The following is a 17,867-nucleotide window of genomic DNA, read 5'->3' as shown; positions in this document are numbered from 1 at the left end:
AGTGATGGCTCCCTCCCCAGCCGTGTTAGCCCAGGTAAACTAGAGAAGCAAATGCAGACACTCATATATGTATAGGAAAGGCCTTTACATCAAAGATTAATTGTATCTTAAGAAAACATCCCAGCCCAGTCCCGATCAAGTCCATAACTCTGATATCAGCCCATATGTTCCGTACCAGTCTATAAAGTCCTCTTCAGACTCACACAACACATGCAATGATGCCAAATGCAGGAAGATCATAGGCCAATGGGTGGAACGTCCTAACATCTCAGCACTGGCCTGGGTCTCTGCTTGGCTCCTCCAGCTCCAGGGCTCTGGCTGCCATCAGCGTAGCTCCATGTGGCTTGTCAGCAGGAAAATGTAGCAGAGAGAGTGTGTGTCCTGCCTCCAAGAAGGAAGACAGGAGTTCCCAAAATGCTCGGGAAGAGGCCTCATTGGCTGTGACCTGATTGACAGGCTAGACTCCACCCCTTCGCTCAAGTGGACAGGAGGTGAGGTCACTGCCCCCCAGCCTTGGCGCACTCAGGATTTCTTCAGTGAAGGCCAAGTGCTTGTGCCAAACACTTCTCCTGAGTTTTCCAGACTCCGGAGACTCCACCGGTCCTATTATTTCAGAGAAGTGGCAGAGACTCGCCTTGTTTCAAACCAATCAGAGAGCACCGTCCCTTCAGTGGCCTGGGTCGTCTCCGAGGCTGGGAGGCTGTTTCCACACAACTGAGAGTCCACACACCATGCCCCCCGGGTCCTACTGGAGACGCAGGAACACTGGAGGCAGGACCCCAGCTCCCCAGCAGTCGCATCCTTGGCGATCTCAGGCGTCGCTGCTCTGACTGGCCTGGAGATTTCTGTGACTTTTCAGACTTACAGGCCAAACTGTGCACCTTACATTACATAACTACCTGGGAGTGCGTCCATCAGGCCGGGTTCCGTGTCGGGCCGTTCACGGGCAGTTCTCTCTGCCCCAGGGGGTCTGCATGGTTGGGGTCCATAGCACAGCAGCGAGTCTGGTCACTGGGTCTGGTGGAGCAGTGATTTTCCAACTGCTCTCCCTCCATCGTCCGCTCTCCCCACAGCCCCATAGCACGTGTGCGTGTGTAGCCCAGTGTGCTCGGGGATCCCGAGCTGGAGGGCCAGTTATCATCCGTGTCCCTGGCAGGACTCCTGACTGAGCAGGGCAGGGTTTGCTCACAAAATGCCGATGCCGGGGGCAAGACACGCCAGGGCATTGCGGCATCACACCGCACTCCTCTCTGCTGGGCCCTCTAGTGGAGGCTGTGTGTGTGTGAGTGCGTATGTGTGTGTCGGTGTGTGTATTGTGTGTGCGTGCACGCAGGTATGTGAATATGTGTATGTGTGTCACTGTGTGTGCAGCTGCATGAGTATGTGTGTGCATGTCTGTGTATATATATGAGCGTGTATGTGTATACGTTTGTGTGAGTGTGTATATGTGTGTGTGTGTGTGAATGTTGTGGTTTGTGTGTAGAATACATGCTCACCACTTGTGTACACCACAAAGGAAACCAAGGATGCGTATAAGTCCATCTATGATAAAAACGTGAATCCTTTTAAGAATGCTGTGTGAGCATGTGCCTCTGTCAGATGCCGTGTTACTTTGAGGGGCCGTCCGAGCAGAACCCCCAGGCGCTGGCTTTAGAGAGCCCCAGTCGGTTCCCAGTGCTGGAGGCTGAAGTCTGAGTTCAGTGTTGGACTCAGGTGGAAGACCCCAGGGAGGCCCTGCTTTGTCTCCTTCGGTTTCAGGGGGCTGCCACTGTCCTCGGCATCCTGGGCCTGTAGTAGCATCTCCCTGCATCCTCCCAGGGCTCTGTCTTCCTGGTGTTTCTCTTCATTCCTGGCTCCCCTGCTTATAAGACGCCACTCAGGAGGCCGTGCCCCGCTGTGGTCTGACCTCAGGAAGACAGCAGCCAAGTGTGCTAGAGTAAGGACCCGCTCCACTCTGCTACGGCAACGTATCATCAAGAGAGACCCTGTGTGTGGGTGCAGCACCGAGCAGTGTTTCCTTCTGTTGTAACATCGTCGCTGTGAGTCAGAACGGACTCAGCCACACCCAACAAGACCATGTCCAGACATGATCACACTCACAGGGTCCTGAGACGAGGACTTCCGTGTGGCTTGCTGAAGGGCCCAGTGCCCTCCATGCGGAGTCCTGGAGACACAAGGGGGTAAGTGTGCAGCTGCTAACTGAAAAGTCAGAGATTGGAGCCCCTTGGAAGAAGGACGTGGTGACCTGGTCCCCTCAACGCGCAGCCCAGGAAACCCTGAGGGGCAGCTCGACGCTGACACTGGGCACAGAGTTAAAGTGGCCCCAGAAGCTACGGGATGCCGATGACCCCAGGGCCACGGAGGGCCAGAGGGAGCCCTGGCAAAGGGAGCCTGCAGGAGGGTCTGCGGAAACAGAGACTATGGTTTTGTCACGCATTTTGCAGTGTGACGTGGAGACACTGATGCCTGGGTGAAGCGCAAAGGACCGCGCCTGAAGGCAACGCATGAAGTGGGCTTTCTGTGCGAGGTGTGGCCGTGGGCCTTCTCCGGACTTCTCGGGATTTATTTCTGGGGGCTCACGCCATCGCAGTCATCCTCATCCAGGTGCCCCCGTGCAAGTGCAGGCTTACCCGGGTGTTCTCTTAAAGGGGTCCTTTTAAAATAAGGCCCTTAAATTCACAGTTCTATATGGTTACTAGGAAACCCCGGGTTTGAATCATATGCAGAGGGATAAAGAGAATTGCAAAATGCACGCTTTTTTAATTTTAAGAAAGCTAGTCTTAAATTTCTTAACAATTGTTCATTTCAGACATTTAATGTATTTTATTATCGAAACACAGAACATGAGAAAAACGACTCACAAATTAGCCAAATTGCCATCATTATCTCCTTTGATGGTGTGCCCTTAGTCTTTCTATGAAATACTCTTGTTTCGTTTCGTCTGAAGCACTTCGGTGGCCGGAGTGGAAGTGGGGAACAGCAAGGAAAGTGAGGGACCGGAACCCCTACTCCATTCTCGCCCGAGGGGTGCTGGAGGCAGGACTCAGAGCCTCAGGCCACGAGACAGACGCCATGGGTTCTCCAGAACCACTCTCCCCAACGGCTCAGTCTTCCTGCAGCTTCCTCTCAGCAGCAAAGGTACAGCGGTGCGTGCTGCATCCGGATTCCTTGATACCGGAGATCATCAGCCAGATACCCTGTCCTCTCAGCTCCTCTGCCAGAGCCATCAAGGGCCCACTTGCGGTGAGAGACGGGGAACGCTTCAGAGATGGCAGGAGTGTGCACAGAGACACTTCCATCTCCCTTGAGGGGATAATAGGTAAACTTCCCAAGAACCACACTGACAGCCTCAGCGGGCCTCCGTGAGGGTGGAGGTGTTCGAGGGCTGATGAGCAGCCTCGCCCTTTGGACAGTGTCCATGTCCAGTAAGCACGGTGTGTCTGTGGACGATGCTTTGCCCCCATCAGATCAGACGCAGGTGTTACAATTGATCCGTGACGTAGGCAGAGCCAAGACGAGTGGCAGACAATCACCTAGGCATGCCCAGCCTTGGGCGGCCCTGTGGCTTCAGCACTGCCTGCCTCTGGTTTGAGCGTGCAGACAGTGAGGCATGAAACCAGTAATGAATACCACTGAGCGAAATAAAAACTGGACACTCAGGTGACTTTCTTCCATTTGGGCCTATTTTTTAGGAAGAAATTACATCTGTGGATCCACAGATTATAAAACCACAATGGCTCTATTTTAATGAATGTGCTCTTGGTCCTAAAAACCCCAGCAAGCTATGAAGCAGGGTTACAGGGTCCTCCCTTCACAGTCCCCTTGGCCAACTGAGGTCCCATGCCCCGCCCAGCCCCCTATGTAGCCCCTGTTGGGCCTGGTCTTTGTGTAATTGAGCCCCTTGTTGCAGCCGCTGTGTGGAGCCATCTCACTGAGGGTCTCCCCTGTCCATGACCCCCTCTGTGCAGTGTGATGTCCTTGTCAGGGACCAGGGCCTCCTGATACCATGTCTAAAGGGCAGGAGATAAGTCTCGCTGTCCTTGCCTCTGTACTTCTTCCAAGACAGATTTCTTCGTTCTCCTGGAAGTTCATAGTTCGTTCAATATTCTTAGCCAACACTCGAATTCAAAGACGTCAATTCCACTCAGTCTGACTGATTTAGGATCCAGCTTTCTCATGCAGATGATTCCACTGACAAGACCACGGCTGGACTCAGAACCCCCAAGTCCCGGCAGGCAGCCTTGCTTGTCAGCCACGCCGAGAGGGGTCTGCAGCCGGTCTGCTCCACACGGGCTTCTCTCTTGACTGCTTCTTCCGTAGGTGCCAGTTGGGCATTTGAGTAAGAGGAGATCTTTCCAAATGCTTCACAGTTTATCACAATGTCAATTTTTCTTTCTTTCTCTGCTTTTTTGTATTTATGTTGGGATAGGATCCATACTAAAGACCACGTCTTTGATTTTCATCAGAAAATGCCTCACGCCCTCTTGCCTACCAGCCACAGGGCTGTGTCAGCTGCCCCTCTGTGAAGGCTCTGCGGGCCCATAATGATGTCTTCTGGCATTCCCGATTTCACAATGTGCATCACCACGGTTAGGATCCACACAGCTCAACGCCTTTGTGTCGCCAGTAAAACGCAATCAGACACGTCTTTCTGGTAGTCTTTGATGTCAGCCATGATCTACCTGACATCGGCCGTGAGACCCCTTATTCTGGATCCATGCATCTTGGTTGTGTGTTTGATCAGTTTCTAACATTGTTGTATTGACTGGCTCTCCTTGTATGTAAACAGATATTATCCACTCACGGACAACATTGTACTTCAAGATAGATCTGAAATCTCCTTGTTCCCCGATGAGTGAAATGCCTTCCTCTTGACTTGCTCATCCCAGCATAGTAAATCCTATGAGTGTTTGATTAAAGAGGACCGACACCAGTCGATTCCACCTCACTGATGCCTATGATAATGGTTTCTAGATGGTCCACCTCATTTGCACAAGTTCCTCTTTGCCTAGAGTCACACTCTGCACGGCCCATGTGCCAGTGATGAATAGATGCGTGTAGTTCTTCTCATTTTCAGTTTTGACCCATCGACAGTTGGAAGTCCTGAAAGCTTTACTCCACGGTCATTCTGCTCCCTCTTCTCTGAGGAGATGTTCTTCCCTCGTCCGTCTTCACTGCCTTCCGACGTAGAGGCTCGTCATTCAGCATGGTATCTGACAGGGCCCTGCTGTCATTCACAGTTAGAGCACCAAGTCTTTTCTCTTCATCTGCCTGAGTGTGGAACTTCCACAGAAACCTGTCCACTATGGCTTATAAAATTCCAGGGGCATGGCTCCCAGAACCATAGCAACATGCAAACCACCGCAGCATGACAGACTGACAGAGCGGTGGGGAATTTCCTACCAGCGGATCCATCTGTCACCTTTTGTCTCCAGACTCTTCCTTTCAGCCCACTGTTTTAACGTGCACTCACCCTGTTGCTTGTATAAGGAATACCTCTTCTTTGGTCTGTGTGTTAGTCTGGGTAGACTAGAGAAGCGAATTCATAGACACTCATATGTGTATAAGAACGAGCTTTATATAAAGAGTAACTGTACATTAAGAAAACATCCCAGCCCAGTCCAAATTAAGTCCATAAGCCTGATATTAGCCCATATGTCTGATACCAAACTATAAATTCCTCTTCAGTCTCACGAAACACATGCAATGACGCCAAATGCAGGAAGATCTCAGGCCAGTGGGTGGGAAGCCTTGTGGATCCAGTAGCATTGAAAGCATCTCAGTACTGGCAGGGGTTTCCACATGGCTCCTCTAGCTCAGGGTGCTAGCGTAGCTCCATGTGTCTTGTCAGCTGCAATGTCTCCCAGGGAGTCAACCTGTGTCCTGCCTACACAAGTTATTTTATCTCCTTAGTGCCTCCAAATGAGATCATCAGGCTTCAATCTGATTGACGGGATAACCTCTACCCCTTCACTCTTAAGCCTCAAATTGACAACAGATTATGTAATTACCATAGCCTGATAGCTAGTTTCTTATCTGAATAGACACAGTGTGATTACACAGTTACTGCTACCTAAGAGCTGTTATACATAACACCCCTGGAATACTCTGGTGCATGTATTTTGGGTAAACACATTTCTATTTTGTCCAGTAAAATGTTGGTGAGGGTCATTGGATCCATGAATATTTAAATTTATAAGGGCTTCGTGGATAGTTTTTCAAAGTGAGTGCACAATCTTAAACTTCCAACAGCCAAGTCTAAAATTCCAATGGCTCCACTTGGTGGCCATTCTTAAATATTAGTGTACTTTTTAGCAAGTCACTGTAAAAAGGCTTCTTGTGTGGTTTCAGCTTACCTGATGATTAATAATCTCAAGCACTTCTTCATCTGCTTCTGTTATGCATGCATCCTTATTTGGAAACAGATTTTAGCGCATTATGTTTTTTTTACTTTGTGTTTTGGAAGAATATTTTAATAAATTCATATATACATATAATATTTTATCCTAATCTGCCTTCCTTTGGAGTTTTTTGAAGCCATGTGTATTGATGCACTGGCATTGTTCATTTGGATGATGTCTAGTTCATCAAGTGCTTGGTGCAGGCGATGGACAGTGAGCGAGAGGATGGGTTGACCTTGTGGCTGTGCGGATGGGCTCAGGCATGGGGACAACTGTGCGGATGGTGCGGGACCGGACAGTGTGTGGTTCTGTTGTTCACGAGATCGCACTGGGTCAGAAGGACTCGGTGACCCCTAACAACACCATCGATGACGGGAAGAGGCCGCTCCCAGCAGCACACACAAAGGGGCTCTCAAGCTGCTCGCTCAGGAGCCTGTCCAACTCACAGCAGCCTTTCAGAACAGAGATCACATTCCACAGTGATGTTCGGTCTACAGCCAAACACAATCATTAGCTCACCACCATTGAGTCCATACCGACTCACAGTGACCCCACAGGACACAGGAGGGCTGTTCCTGTGGGTGTCGGAGGCTGTCATTCTTCAAGGGAGCAGACGGCCTCAGCTCTCTCCCAAGAAGCAGATGGTGGATCTGAACTGAGAACTTTGTTGTTAGCAGCTTAAGAGATAACCCACCATGCCACCAGGGCTCCTATACACAATTATACCACCGGGCAATTGTTTAGCTTTAAGGGACAAAAAGGAGTATTTCAGCTGCCCTATCTAAGCACCTTTCTTGGAGCCCTGGTGGTGTAGTGGGTTATGTGTTGGGCTGCTAACAAGGTCAGCAGTTCAAAACCACCAGCCATTCCTCAGGAGAAAGATGAGGCTGTCTGCTCTCCAAAAGAATTACAGTCTCAGAAACGCACGGAAGCAGTTTTACCCTATTCTGTAAGGTCTTTATAATTGGAATCTACTGAATGGCAGTGAGTGAGTGACTGAGTGAGTAGATATGTTGATAGATGAGTGAGTGTGTGAGTGAGTGAGTGAGTAGATGGATGAATGAATGAGTGATTGAATTAATGGATGAGTGAGTGAATGAATGACTAGATGGATCAGTGGATGAGTGAGTGAGTGAATGAGTGAGTGGATGACTGAGTGGATGAGTGGATGACTGAGTGAGTGAATGGATGAGTGGATGAGTGGATGACTGAGTGAGTGAATGGATGAGTGGATGAGTGAATGAGTCAATGAGTGAATGGATGAGTGGATGAGTGAGTGGATGAGTGAGTCAGTCAGTGATGCAGTTTTCTACCCATTCTCTCTGACCATGATTGTGTTTATAAGATAAATTAAATTAGGACATGTAAATGAGAAAAAATAATAGCAAATTAGACAAAATCCTTATTTATATGGTTAATGTAACAAGTAGCACACTGTGGGGACTTTGATTTAAAGGTCAAGGGCACTGTTGCTTACCTGTTGGAAGTCCCCCATGCTGTTGGTGGTGCCATCAGTCTGGCTCCTAGGTGCAGGGCGCCTCGGGGCAAGGCTGTCCCTGCCGTCTCCTCCACTGTCACCGTACAGAAGTAGACCCACAGGTCTCCTCTCAGGGAGGGGCTGTTGGGGTCAAACCACCAACCTTTCTGCTAGCAGCCAAGTGCTTCACCGCTGTGCCACAAGGGGTCCCCGTGATCCTTCCCCCTTTGACTTTTTCACAGCACACTCTGGCCACTGGCATCTGATGCCTTCTGGAAGCCAGCGTTGGCGCATCAGGGAGCATTCTCACTGTCATGACGAATGCATATATGGTTCTCCCACGACTGAATCTTGAGCAAAAGACATAAGACTCGCCACTGTAATTCCTTCCGACGCCTTTTCTAGCAGATGCTGCATCTTGGTTTGCTGCTCTATTTTAAATACTTTCTTTTCCTTCAATATGCATGAAGCTCCTCTTTTCTCCTTGTCTCTAATAAGAGTAACATCTGTTTCTTCTTGTTCAATCAAGACAGCCACCTCAAGAGCCTTACTTTAAAAATAATGCCATTAAGAGGCAGGCAAGAGAGAATGGGTTTCATTAACAGCGCACATTTGCATACTGAACGAGCTCTGCTGACAATTATAAGTTGGGGGATGTTAGAGAAGATATTCAGAATGAATTTTGCTTTGGAAAAAAATTAAGACTGGGGCTAGAATGCGCTTCCTTCTTCCGCACAGATAACAGCCTTCCAAACACCTCGTGGAGGCTCTAAGCTGCCCGGCAAGGTTGCTAAGCGCTGGGATGGGCTGGGTGGTGTGCAAGAACCACCAGGTACCCATACGCAATGCCGATATTGGTGTTGTTGGTGCTCGGTGGTGTTGAACCAGTGCTGGCCACATACGCAACAGGGCAAAACACTGCCCGGCCTGTGCCCCTCCGTGAATGCTGTCATGTTGGAGCCCATGGCTGTAGCCACCGGGTCGACCCCTCTAGTCATGGTCTTCTTTTTATTTTTTGCTGACCCTCTACCAAGTATGCTGTCCTTCTCCAGGGACTGGTCCCCACCCCCGCTGCCCCCGATAACATGTTCAAGGTGTGTGACATGCCGTCTTGACAGCCTTCTAAGTAAGAATCATTCCGGCTGTATTTCTTCTAACATTGACATACGTGTTCTTCTGCACGTCCACACTATAGTCAGTATTCTTCACCAATACCACCGTTCAGATTCATCAGTTTTCTTGTCTTCCTCATTCTGATGTACGTGTGTGTTAGGCATAAGTAATTCACAGTTTTAACTCTAGTAAGTGTACCATTCAGTGGCATTAAGCACACGCACCATGTTTCAGAACACTTTCCACTCCATGACCCAAAGTCTGACGTCCCCCAAACAGGAACTCAGTGCCCCTGAGCAGGAATGCCCATGCCCTGGTGCCTCGCTCGTCCATCAGGAGGGATAGGCCCTGTGCACTTGCAGGTTGTAGGGTCAGAAATAAATACGTGACCTAATGTGGAGGTTTGTGTTGCCCCCTTTAGGAAGTGCGTCTTTGGCACTTGTGTCCCTGTCAGACTAAGCCCACTCTGGAGGTGCCCCTAACCCACCTGCGAGGACCCATCGTCCTCGGAGATACACAGGGTGCTCCAACAGCTGTCAGTCGAGCTACCTGTCTGATGTGGGCAGAAGCCAGGCGTCCTGAGAAGCAGCAGGAGGCTTAGACTGCCCCTCACCTGACCTGTGACCTTGGGAGTCGTTTTAACGGGTGGCATTTTCCTGAAGGCTCAAATGAAGTCACACGGTTGCAGAGTGGCCTGCGTCCAGCTGGATGGCCCTGGGACGAACTGGAGGCTGGCCCGGGGGAGCAGCAGGCTGCGGCTCTGTCCCTGCCCATGAAAAAGGTCTAAGGAGGCCAGTCTTCCTTTGTGGTCTTCCCTGGAGCCCTCGGGTCACCCTCGCCCCCATTAGGGAGGAGTGCCACGATAGCTTGCCACCTGTCTTTCTTGGGTGCCTATCAACGATGGCAGAGCCAGGCCTGGCGAGGACTCGCGGGAAATGAAGCAGGTGGGAACCTCCATGCAAGCCCAGAGGTGCAGCAGCGACCGTGGGTGGGCAAGGGGTCTGGTTTCTGTAGCAACTCGGTTCATGGGGAAGATAAAATAACGTCTTGCAATTAATCTAATTGAAACAGCAGACTTTAATTATTTGTTTGTCAAAGTGCGTAATTCAGTTGGTGGTGCCATCGTTACAAACTAATGGTGTGACAAAGAGTCTCCATACAGACTTCCAGGAAGGCCTCTGGAGCACCCCTGCTCAGAGATCCCCTCTTGGAATGGGATTGTGCACGACCTGATTTCGGATTGAACCTTGGTAAAGGAACCCTGGTGGCATCGTGCTAACCGAAAGGTCAGCAGTTCAAAACCATCAGCTGCTCCTCAGGTGAAAGAGGAGGCTTTGTAGTCCTATGAAATGTTACGGCAACAGCAGTTCTCAACCTGGGGATCGAACGACCTTTCACAGGGGGTTCCCAATTCATACAGTAGCAAAATGACAGTTATAAAGTAGCAACAAAAAATGTTATGGTTGGGGGTCACCACAACATGAGGAACTGCATGAAAGGGTCGGGCATTAGGAAGGTTGAGAACCACTGTGTTACAGTCAGGGAAACCCCCAGGGGCAGTTCTACCCTGCCCTTTAGGGTCACTATGCATTGGAGTCGTGGTTCCTGGAAGGAGGAGATCCTAGGATCCGGACGTTAGATGGCACTGCCCGGCAGGGAACAGCAAAAGTGCAAGTCGCGGCCCCCAGGTAGTAGTGCTGTGGTAGTGCTCCGCCTCTGTCCGTCAGCACGGCTGCCTCAGGGCAGCCCAGTGCCCAACAGACCGGGGCTGACGTAAGCCACAGAGGTTTTCATCGGCTGCTTTTTGGAAGTAGATCCACCTTAGTCTGAAGCCTTCACTGAAACGCATCCAGTGTCGTCATAGCAACACACCAACCTCCAGGGACGGAAGGTGGTGGCTTGACAGGGGGGTGCCCTGGCTGGGAATTAAAGCCAGGTCTTACACACGGGAGTCGGAGTTGTAGGAATGAGCCACCCCATTCTCCATCATTGTGCAGTAGCTTAGACGGAACACAAATCTTCAACGCTCGTCTGTCTTAAGAATGGTCTACACTCTTGTGTCCCTGCCCAAAGGTGCTTGCCTTGGGCCACAGGGAAGCAACCCAGTTGGGGTCGGGAGGGTTCCCTCCTAAGGGAGGTTCCCTTCTCGGGGAGCACATGTGCCTGCTCTGTGCATCTCAAGGGCTCGTGAGTTCAACGGACCTCCAGCTCTTGAGCTCTGTGAGCAATGTGGACCAGACAGGTAGTGCTCAGCTGCTCATGCAGGAGAAAGAGGAGGCATTCAAGTCCACCCAGTGGCTGCCCCCAAAGCCCCAAGGGAAGCGCAGTTCTGCGCAGACACACAGGGGTTACCAGGAGTCAACGTTGACTTGGCAGCCACATGTGGTTACTGAGAGAGGACAGCGGGGCAGAAACAATGAGGATCACAATTGTAGACTCAAGAGAAGCCTGTGACCCACGCTGGGCATCCATTTGCCTATTTGAGAGTGGGCTCCAGCAATGCCCTCCAGAGGGTAACATAAAGGCAGTAATCATCAGTTAAAATAACCCACCGCTCCCCCCGCCCCCCTCCAAGCATTGCCCGGGCCCCTCTTTCCCCAGGGGGTCCAGGGCCAGGTTAGTGCATGGCTCCCCTTTGCTGGGCAGCCAGGCCTTCTGGAGATAAGGCGAGCAGTATTTTATCCATGCCGATGCCCATGGCCCTGGCTCCTCCTCCTGGCGGAGAGAATGACTTTTCCCTGGGCCACCTTGACACTGGGCACCCATTTTTCATGTTGTCCTCCAGGTTCGGGGCTGAACAATGGGCAGTGGCGTGAGGTGCGGTTCCTGGCCAAGGAGAACTTTGCGGTCCTCACCATCGACGGCGACGAGGCCTCTGCCGTGCGCACCAACAGCCCCCTGCAGGTGAAGACTGGGCAGAAGTACTTCTTTGGAGGTAAGGCCGTCCGTCACCTGCGCGCTAGTAGGTTCTCCAACACGTGGGCGGGGCGGCATCTCCCTGAGACCGCACGGGGGTCGGGGAGAAGCCCATGGACCCCAGAAGCCTGACTCCCCAGCAACGAGGAGGGAGGGAGGGTCTCAGAAACCCACGGAGCAGGTCGGCTCTGCACTAAGGGTCCCTGTGAGTGGGAAGGAGTTTGGAGTTTGGAGGAGCACACCTGGGCCCTGGTGGCGTGGTGGGTTAGGTGTTGAACTGCTGACCACGAGACCAGCAGGTAGAAACACCTGCCCCAGCAGCTTCCTGGCTGAAGGATGAGGCTTTCTACTCCTGCGAATATTTCCAGAACCCCCTGCCCCCTGGGGGCCCATTCTAATCTGTCCTGTGTTGGTGGAGGGGCGTGGGAAAGCTCTCGGTGGTAGTGAGATGTTTGGGAAGAACACGTCTGACTATGTCCAGAAGCACTTCGCGGCAGCAGCCTGGTGTGTTCCCTCACTGGGAGAAAGATTCTGCAGCAAGATCCGGTTCTGTCATCTTTAATCATTGTATTGAAGTGCCAGATGGGTCCCTAAGACGAATCTCCCTGCTGTGAAGTTGCATCCCCATCCTAAACCATCCCATCCAAGCACTAACCAAACGCACCATCCGCAGAGATTGGGGTTGAGCTCTGAAACTTCTGTGTGTGCATTTGCTGGCCTCTGAAAGCATCTCTCTTCAATCCAATGTCTGAGTACAGGGGTTTTCAGAGAGTTAGTGGGAAATGCAGTGAATAGATTGTGGGGTTTGTCCACGTGGCTTTCGAAGCCCCTCCCATGTACATTCACTCTTGCCCCAGCCCCCAACCCGGCATGTTTCTAAAATTCAAATATCTGTCTATCTATTCTTACAAATATTTATTGATACACCTTTTTTTCCAGTTTTAGCCAGGTAAGTCTGTATGAGAGCTGGCGGGCCAGGAGCCTACTCTCAGTGCAGAGATGCCCCCCCCCTCCAGGATGTGGCCCCAACCCTGATAAAACCCCAGGAAGGCAGATGAGGCGCACATGCAGGCACCGGGCAGGCAGGCCACACGTTTGTGACCGTGTAGAAGAAGAAACAGAGGCTCCAGCAGGCTCCCTGCCAGGTTCCTGATTTAGAGCCAGCCATGGAGTGAGTTCAAGACATCTGCCCGCCAGCCCGGGGCATCCCCTCCCCCTGAACCCTGCTCTCCCTCCCTGACAACAACGTCCCCTGGAGTGACAGCCCAGAGCAGAAGCCTTCAAATGGCGCGACTTCTGGGACCACTGAGGGTGGTGGGAGATAAGCTGGCGTGGTGTTAACATGCACCTAATCAGTATTTGGTAAGGGGTCGGAAGTCAGGTGGGATGTCTGGGAGTGAGTCCGCAGGGCCTGTGACAGGAAGGAGAAGCCCTGGTGACATCGTTGTGACACGTTGGGCTGCTAACTGCAAGGTCAGCAGTTCGAAACCACCAGCCACTCTGGGAGAAAGACAGGACTTTCTACTCCCGTGAAGAGTGGGTCTCAGACGCTGATGGGGCAGGTCTAGCCTGGGGTAGAGTGGAGGCTGTGGGTTTGTTTGGTTTTGCCGGCTTGGTTTCCGTGATAGGTTGCAAAGCTACCGAATGGACACACTACTGTCCCCCCAGATGTCATATCTAAATGGATGTGGCTCTGCTTGGCTGGCGGCCGTCATTGTTGCCGTGGAATACAGGTCACCGCAGACGGCAGGAAATGGCACTCGGGGTGTCTGAGGCCCAGGTCTCCTAGTTCAAGGCCTGAGGCCAGTGTTGATCTCCCTCCAGGCAGACGGGTGGGGCACAGAGTGGTCATCAGGACCCCCGGGATGGAGTTCATGGAGGGAGAACCCCTACTCACTATCAGTCAACAAATACGGGAGCGCAGACCCAATAGTCTTGGGACATTGGCTTCCTCTGGGGTTGAGGAGAGCCTGGGTCCCTGTGTTTCCTACAGTGGGCCATCCTGCCCCGCATCGTCCAGACTGGAGGGGAGGGGCACTGGAAGGATCCAGGGAGCTGTGAAAGCAGACCCCTGGATGATGGGCCGCAGTACAAGCGGCCTTTACAAAGGCCGGGCCAGGAGTGGGGGTTGCGGAGCAATTCTTTTTCTGTAAAGGCAGCAGTAGGACAATTGGCTCTGGGAGCCTCGGCACTGGGGCCTCGATGGAGCAAAGGCTGAGCGCTCACCAAAAAGGAAAGGTTGGAGGTTCAAGTCCCCTTGAGGCCCTTCAGAGAGGAGCCCCCGCCATTCTCCGCACAGGCAGAGGCTCAGAGGAGACCCCCTCCACCTGACTATTCGCCCCCAAATTAGTCCTTTAACCCACCCTGGAGCTCAGGGCTCCTCTGACATCACAGGGCTCCCGTTGTCAAGGGCAAGGCACCCATTGACCTAATCAACCTCGCATGCTGGTCAGTTCTGACCCATGGCCACCCTGCCAGCAGCGGGGTCTGAGACTGCAGAGCTCTGTGGGATCAGGCCGCCTCCTCTTCCTCCTGTCCAGGGGTGGCCAGTTTGCAGCACAGCCCAGGGCTTAACCCGCCGCACCGGGGGCTCCAGCTTGGCAGTGTGGCAGGGGAGGATGCCTGGGAAGAACTCCTGCCGCTGCAGGCGTGGCACGTGGAGGAAGGACACTTCAGCATCATTTTTGCCACAGCAAGTGGCACCCAGGCTGATGGTTCACTCCAGGGTCCCCACGTGGCCGTGAAGCCTGGGCTGCTGGGGCCGGGGGTTGAGGGGGGTGGGGGGTGGAGCTCTCGTATCAGTTTCAATTAGCCATCATCCTCACCTAAGCTTCTTATAACAAGTGTTTTTGACTCCCAAAGAGTCCCCAAAGAACACTATCAGAGCGTCTCTGCGGAGAGTGGTGGCTCTGTGAGTTAATCATCAGGCTGCCAACCAGAAGGTGGGCCATGGGGACCCTGCAGCTGCTCCGCAGGGGAAAAGCAGGCAGAGGGCTTCCAGGAGACCCACGGCTTGGACTCCATGGGGCAGGGACCCCAGGGGATGTTCTGCCCTGCCTGTGGGGTCACTAGTCTCCAACCGTGTTTCCACATCTCTCTGTTGTCCCCATGGCTCACTCCGTACCCCAACAGCTCTAGTCAATGCACTGTCACCACACATGACCTGGCCGGTCCCCATGGCAGCCCGAGGGTTCTGAAAGCCGATGATGCGAGCACCCCTAGGCTTTGCTGAGAAGGGCCTTGTGGAGCCCACGGGAAGGAAGGGTGAACAGGGCTCCTGTCAAGAGAACAGGGGGTCACCAGAGGAGCTCAGGAGCCTCGTTTTGAGCTCCGGTAGCTGGCCAAGGCTGGATGGGAAGTGAGGTTGGCTTTGTGAAGGCTGAGAGAGCCCACCAGCTTCTGACCAGGATCCATCAGGAAGGTCTCATGGTTCCTCCCTGGAGCAATCAGGGTCCCGATCCTTAGCATGGAGCCTTAACCCTTTCATCCCTGTCGCCTTGAGGAGGGCTGGATGGGCTTGCCGACCGCCAGACCAGCATTTCAAGCCCTCGGAGAAAGACAGGCTGTGTTCTACTCTCTTAAAGAGTGATAGTCTCGGGAAGCCACAGGGGTAGCTCTGCCCTGTCCTGAAGGGCCACTGTGAGCCGGCATCACCTACCTGGCCGGAAGTGGGTTTTCAAGGCAAGACTCCCTGCGTGCCTCTTATACTCTGCCATGCAAAGTCAAAACAACCCTTGACATGACACGCCCTTCCAAGGTGCACCCTTGCAGCCCTGCTCAGGGTCCCTCAGGGTACAGGGTGTCATTGGTAATGTATAAGCTGTGGTTAGCAGCCCAGCGCCTGCCCCGCGGCCTCACCAGGCCTCCTTAGAAGACCTCACTGTTTGCTGAAGGAGCACCTCTGGTTTTTCCTCACAAGGATTTAACGGAATCTTATGTTTATCTCTTAAGCTGATGCAGCCCCTTAGGAAGGCCCCTTTTCTAAGTTGATGGTTTGTTTATCAGAGAAAAAGCTCTTTTCAGCGACCTCTGTAGGGCTCCACAATAAGCTGTCTTTTTTGAGCAGAGATAGGCGAGCATTGCAGGTGTCCCCACCCTTCAGTTCTCAGTGGGAGGCAGCTGCTGCCCAGGGGGCTCTGGCACCAGGTGGCCTCTGGTTAACAGGACAGTGCTACCTGGCCCTGTGCTACCCTGAAGGTGGATTAAACCAATCAACCGCCCCCGATCTGCCATTGCTGAATGGTGTTTATTGTGGTTCGGTGCCACTGGATGAATTCCAACTGACAGGGACCCTGTGCCCAGCAGAAGCACACACCACCTGCTCCTGCGCCACCCTCGTTATTGTTCCCATGCCCGAGCCCACTGTGGCAGCCACAGTGACATCCATCTTCCCCTTGTCCCAGGCCCTCTACTTCAGGAGAAAAGATCGAGACTGTGTGCAGGATAAAAAATAAGGGGGAGGGGGGCCTGGCCTGGTCTCCATCCCACAGAGAAGATTGGCCCACGCAGAGTTCAGTGACGTGCCCAGGGCTGCAGACCAGGCAACTCTATTAGGCGCGGTTCACACTGCCTGCCAGGCTAGAGGATCCCCCCGGTGACACCGCTGGTGAAATGTTGGGCTCTGACAGCAAGGTCGATGGTTCAAACCCACCCATTTCCCTGTGGGCAGGAGAAGGTGGCTCTGTTTCTGGCACCCGTGGGGGCTGTTCCCCTCCCTTCTCAGCGGCACCGGAGTCGATCTGATTGCAGGGCAGTGGATCCAGTCCTAAGCAGGTTCTTGGTGTGCATCACTGAGATGAACTGCAGAGGGACAGATGTCTGCTCCCTCGTGAGTTGGTTTCTGCTTGTTTCCCTCCGCTCCCCTTTGCAGGCAGGGGTCTGCCCGAAATATTTACATATCCGCAGGGATGCAACCCCTGCCTTAAATATTTACATATCCACAGGGGCGCACGCTGAGCATTGTGTCTTGCACAATGGCCTAGAAGCCCCTTTTACCAGGAGCTCCCTCAGTTAGGAGTTTCATCTGATCTCTGGTTTTTTTTCCTTCATACAAAGAACAAGAGGACAGCCTTAGGAAAGGGATTTGCTTGCCATTTGATCTTCGTGAAGAAATTACACATAATTAACTTATTTTGTTTTTAGTGGGTTGCTAATTAGGTGCCTTGTTGAGATTCCAAAGGATCCATCTCCAGGCTTCCTGGTGGGAGGCAGAAGGATCCAGGATCACAGAGAAAGCAGCCTTGGAGCTCCGGGCCCTGCAGAGAGTGAGCGAGCAAAGCAGAGAGGAGAGCAAGGAGGTCCATCTCCCAAAGCAGCCAGGTCCCAGCAGAAGGGCAGCATTTCTTCAGTGTGGACACGGTTTCCTTCGCAGTACTCATTTCTTCTCAGAAATCAATGCATCATCTCAAATGGCTCCTAATATCTCCAGTTTGCCAGCAGGGATGTAAAGTCAACCTTGCTGACCCCCTCCTGCCTTTTAACCTTCGTGCTGGAAGGACACTGTGGATTGTGTCCCCAAATAGGTGTCCCTTTGGCTGGACCAGGATTTCCCGTGGCTTGGCAGTTACAGATGATGTAATTTGGCAGTTATGTCCCAGTGTCAGCAACCCCCAGGGCGTGGTGTCATGTGAGCAGCCCGCTGGTCAGCGGGTGAGGGTCTGAGCTCTGGTCTCCTGAGGGGAGACTGCTGTCCATTGAGAGAAAGGGAGAGAGCTGAGCGAAAGGAGCACCCAGCTGTGTCAGTCTGGGTGGACTAGAGATACAAATTCACAGACACTCCCGTGTACGAGAAAGAGCTCTATGTACAAGAGCAGTTGAATATTGAAAAACTCCCAGCCCAGTCCAGATCAAGTCCATACATCCGATATTAGTCCATATGTCTGATGCCAATCTATAAAGTCCTCTTCAGACTCACGAAATACATGCAATGACGCCGAATGCAGGAAGATCACAGGCCAGTG

General features: G+C 52.5%; 1 protein-coding gene across 1 annotated transcript in view; it reads left to right on the top strand.

The window, feature by feature from the left end:
• The window catches only part of LOC105979627 (contactin-associated protein-like 2), a 614,985-nt gene that overhangs the window by 424,144 nt on the left and 172,974 nt on the right, over positions 1-17,867 (top strand). Inside the window, exon 9 of the mRNA XM_045288903.1 lies at positions 11,777-11,926. Within this exon, the coding sequence (XP_045144838.1) occupies positions 11,777-11,926 (150 nt within the window). The remainder of the gene's footprint in view (positions 1-11,776; positions 11,927-17,867) is intronic.

The sequence above is a fragment of the Echinops telfairi genome, unplaced genomic scaffold (assembly GCF_000313985.2).
Source record: "Echinops telfairi isolate 266 unplaced genomic scaffold, ASM31398v2 ScPeMD7_23;HRSCAF=83, whole genome shotgun sequence".
Taxonomy (NCBI): Eukaryota; Metazoa; Chordata; class Mammalia; order Afrosoricida; family Tenrecidae; genus Echinops; species Echinops telfairi.
The sequence above is the reverse complement of the archived record's forward strand: the minus strand, read 5'-3'. Positions and strand labels throughout refer to the sequence as shown.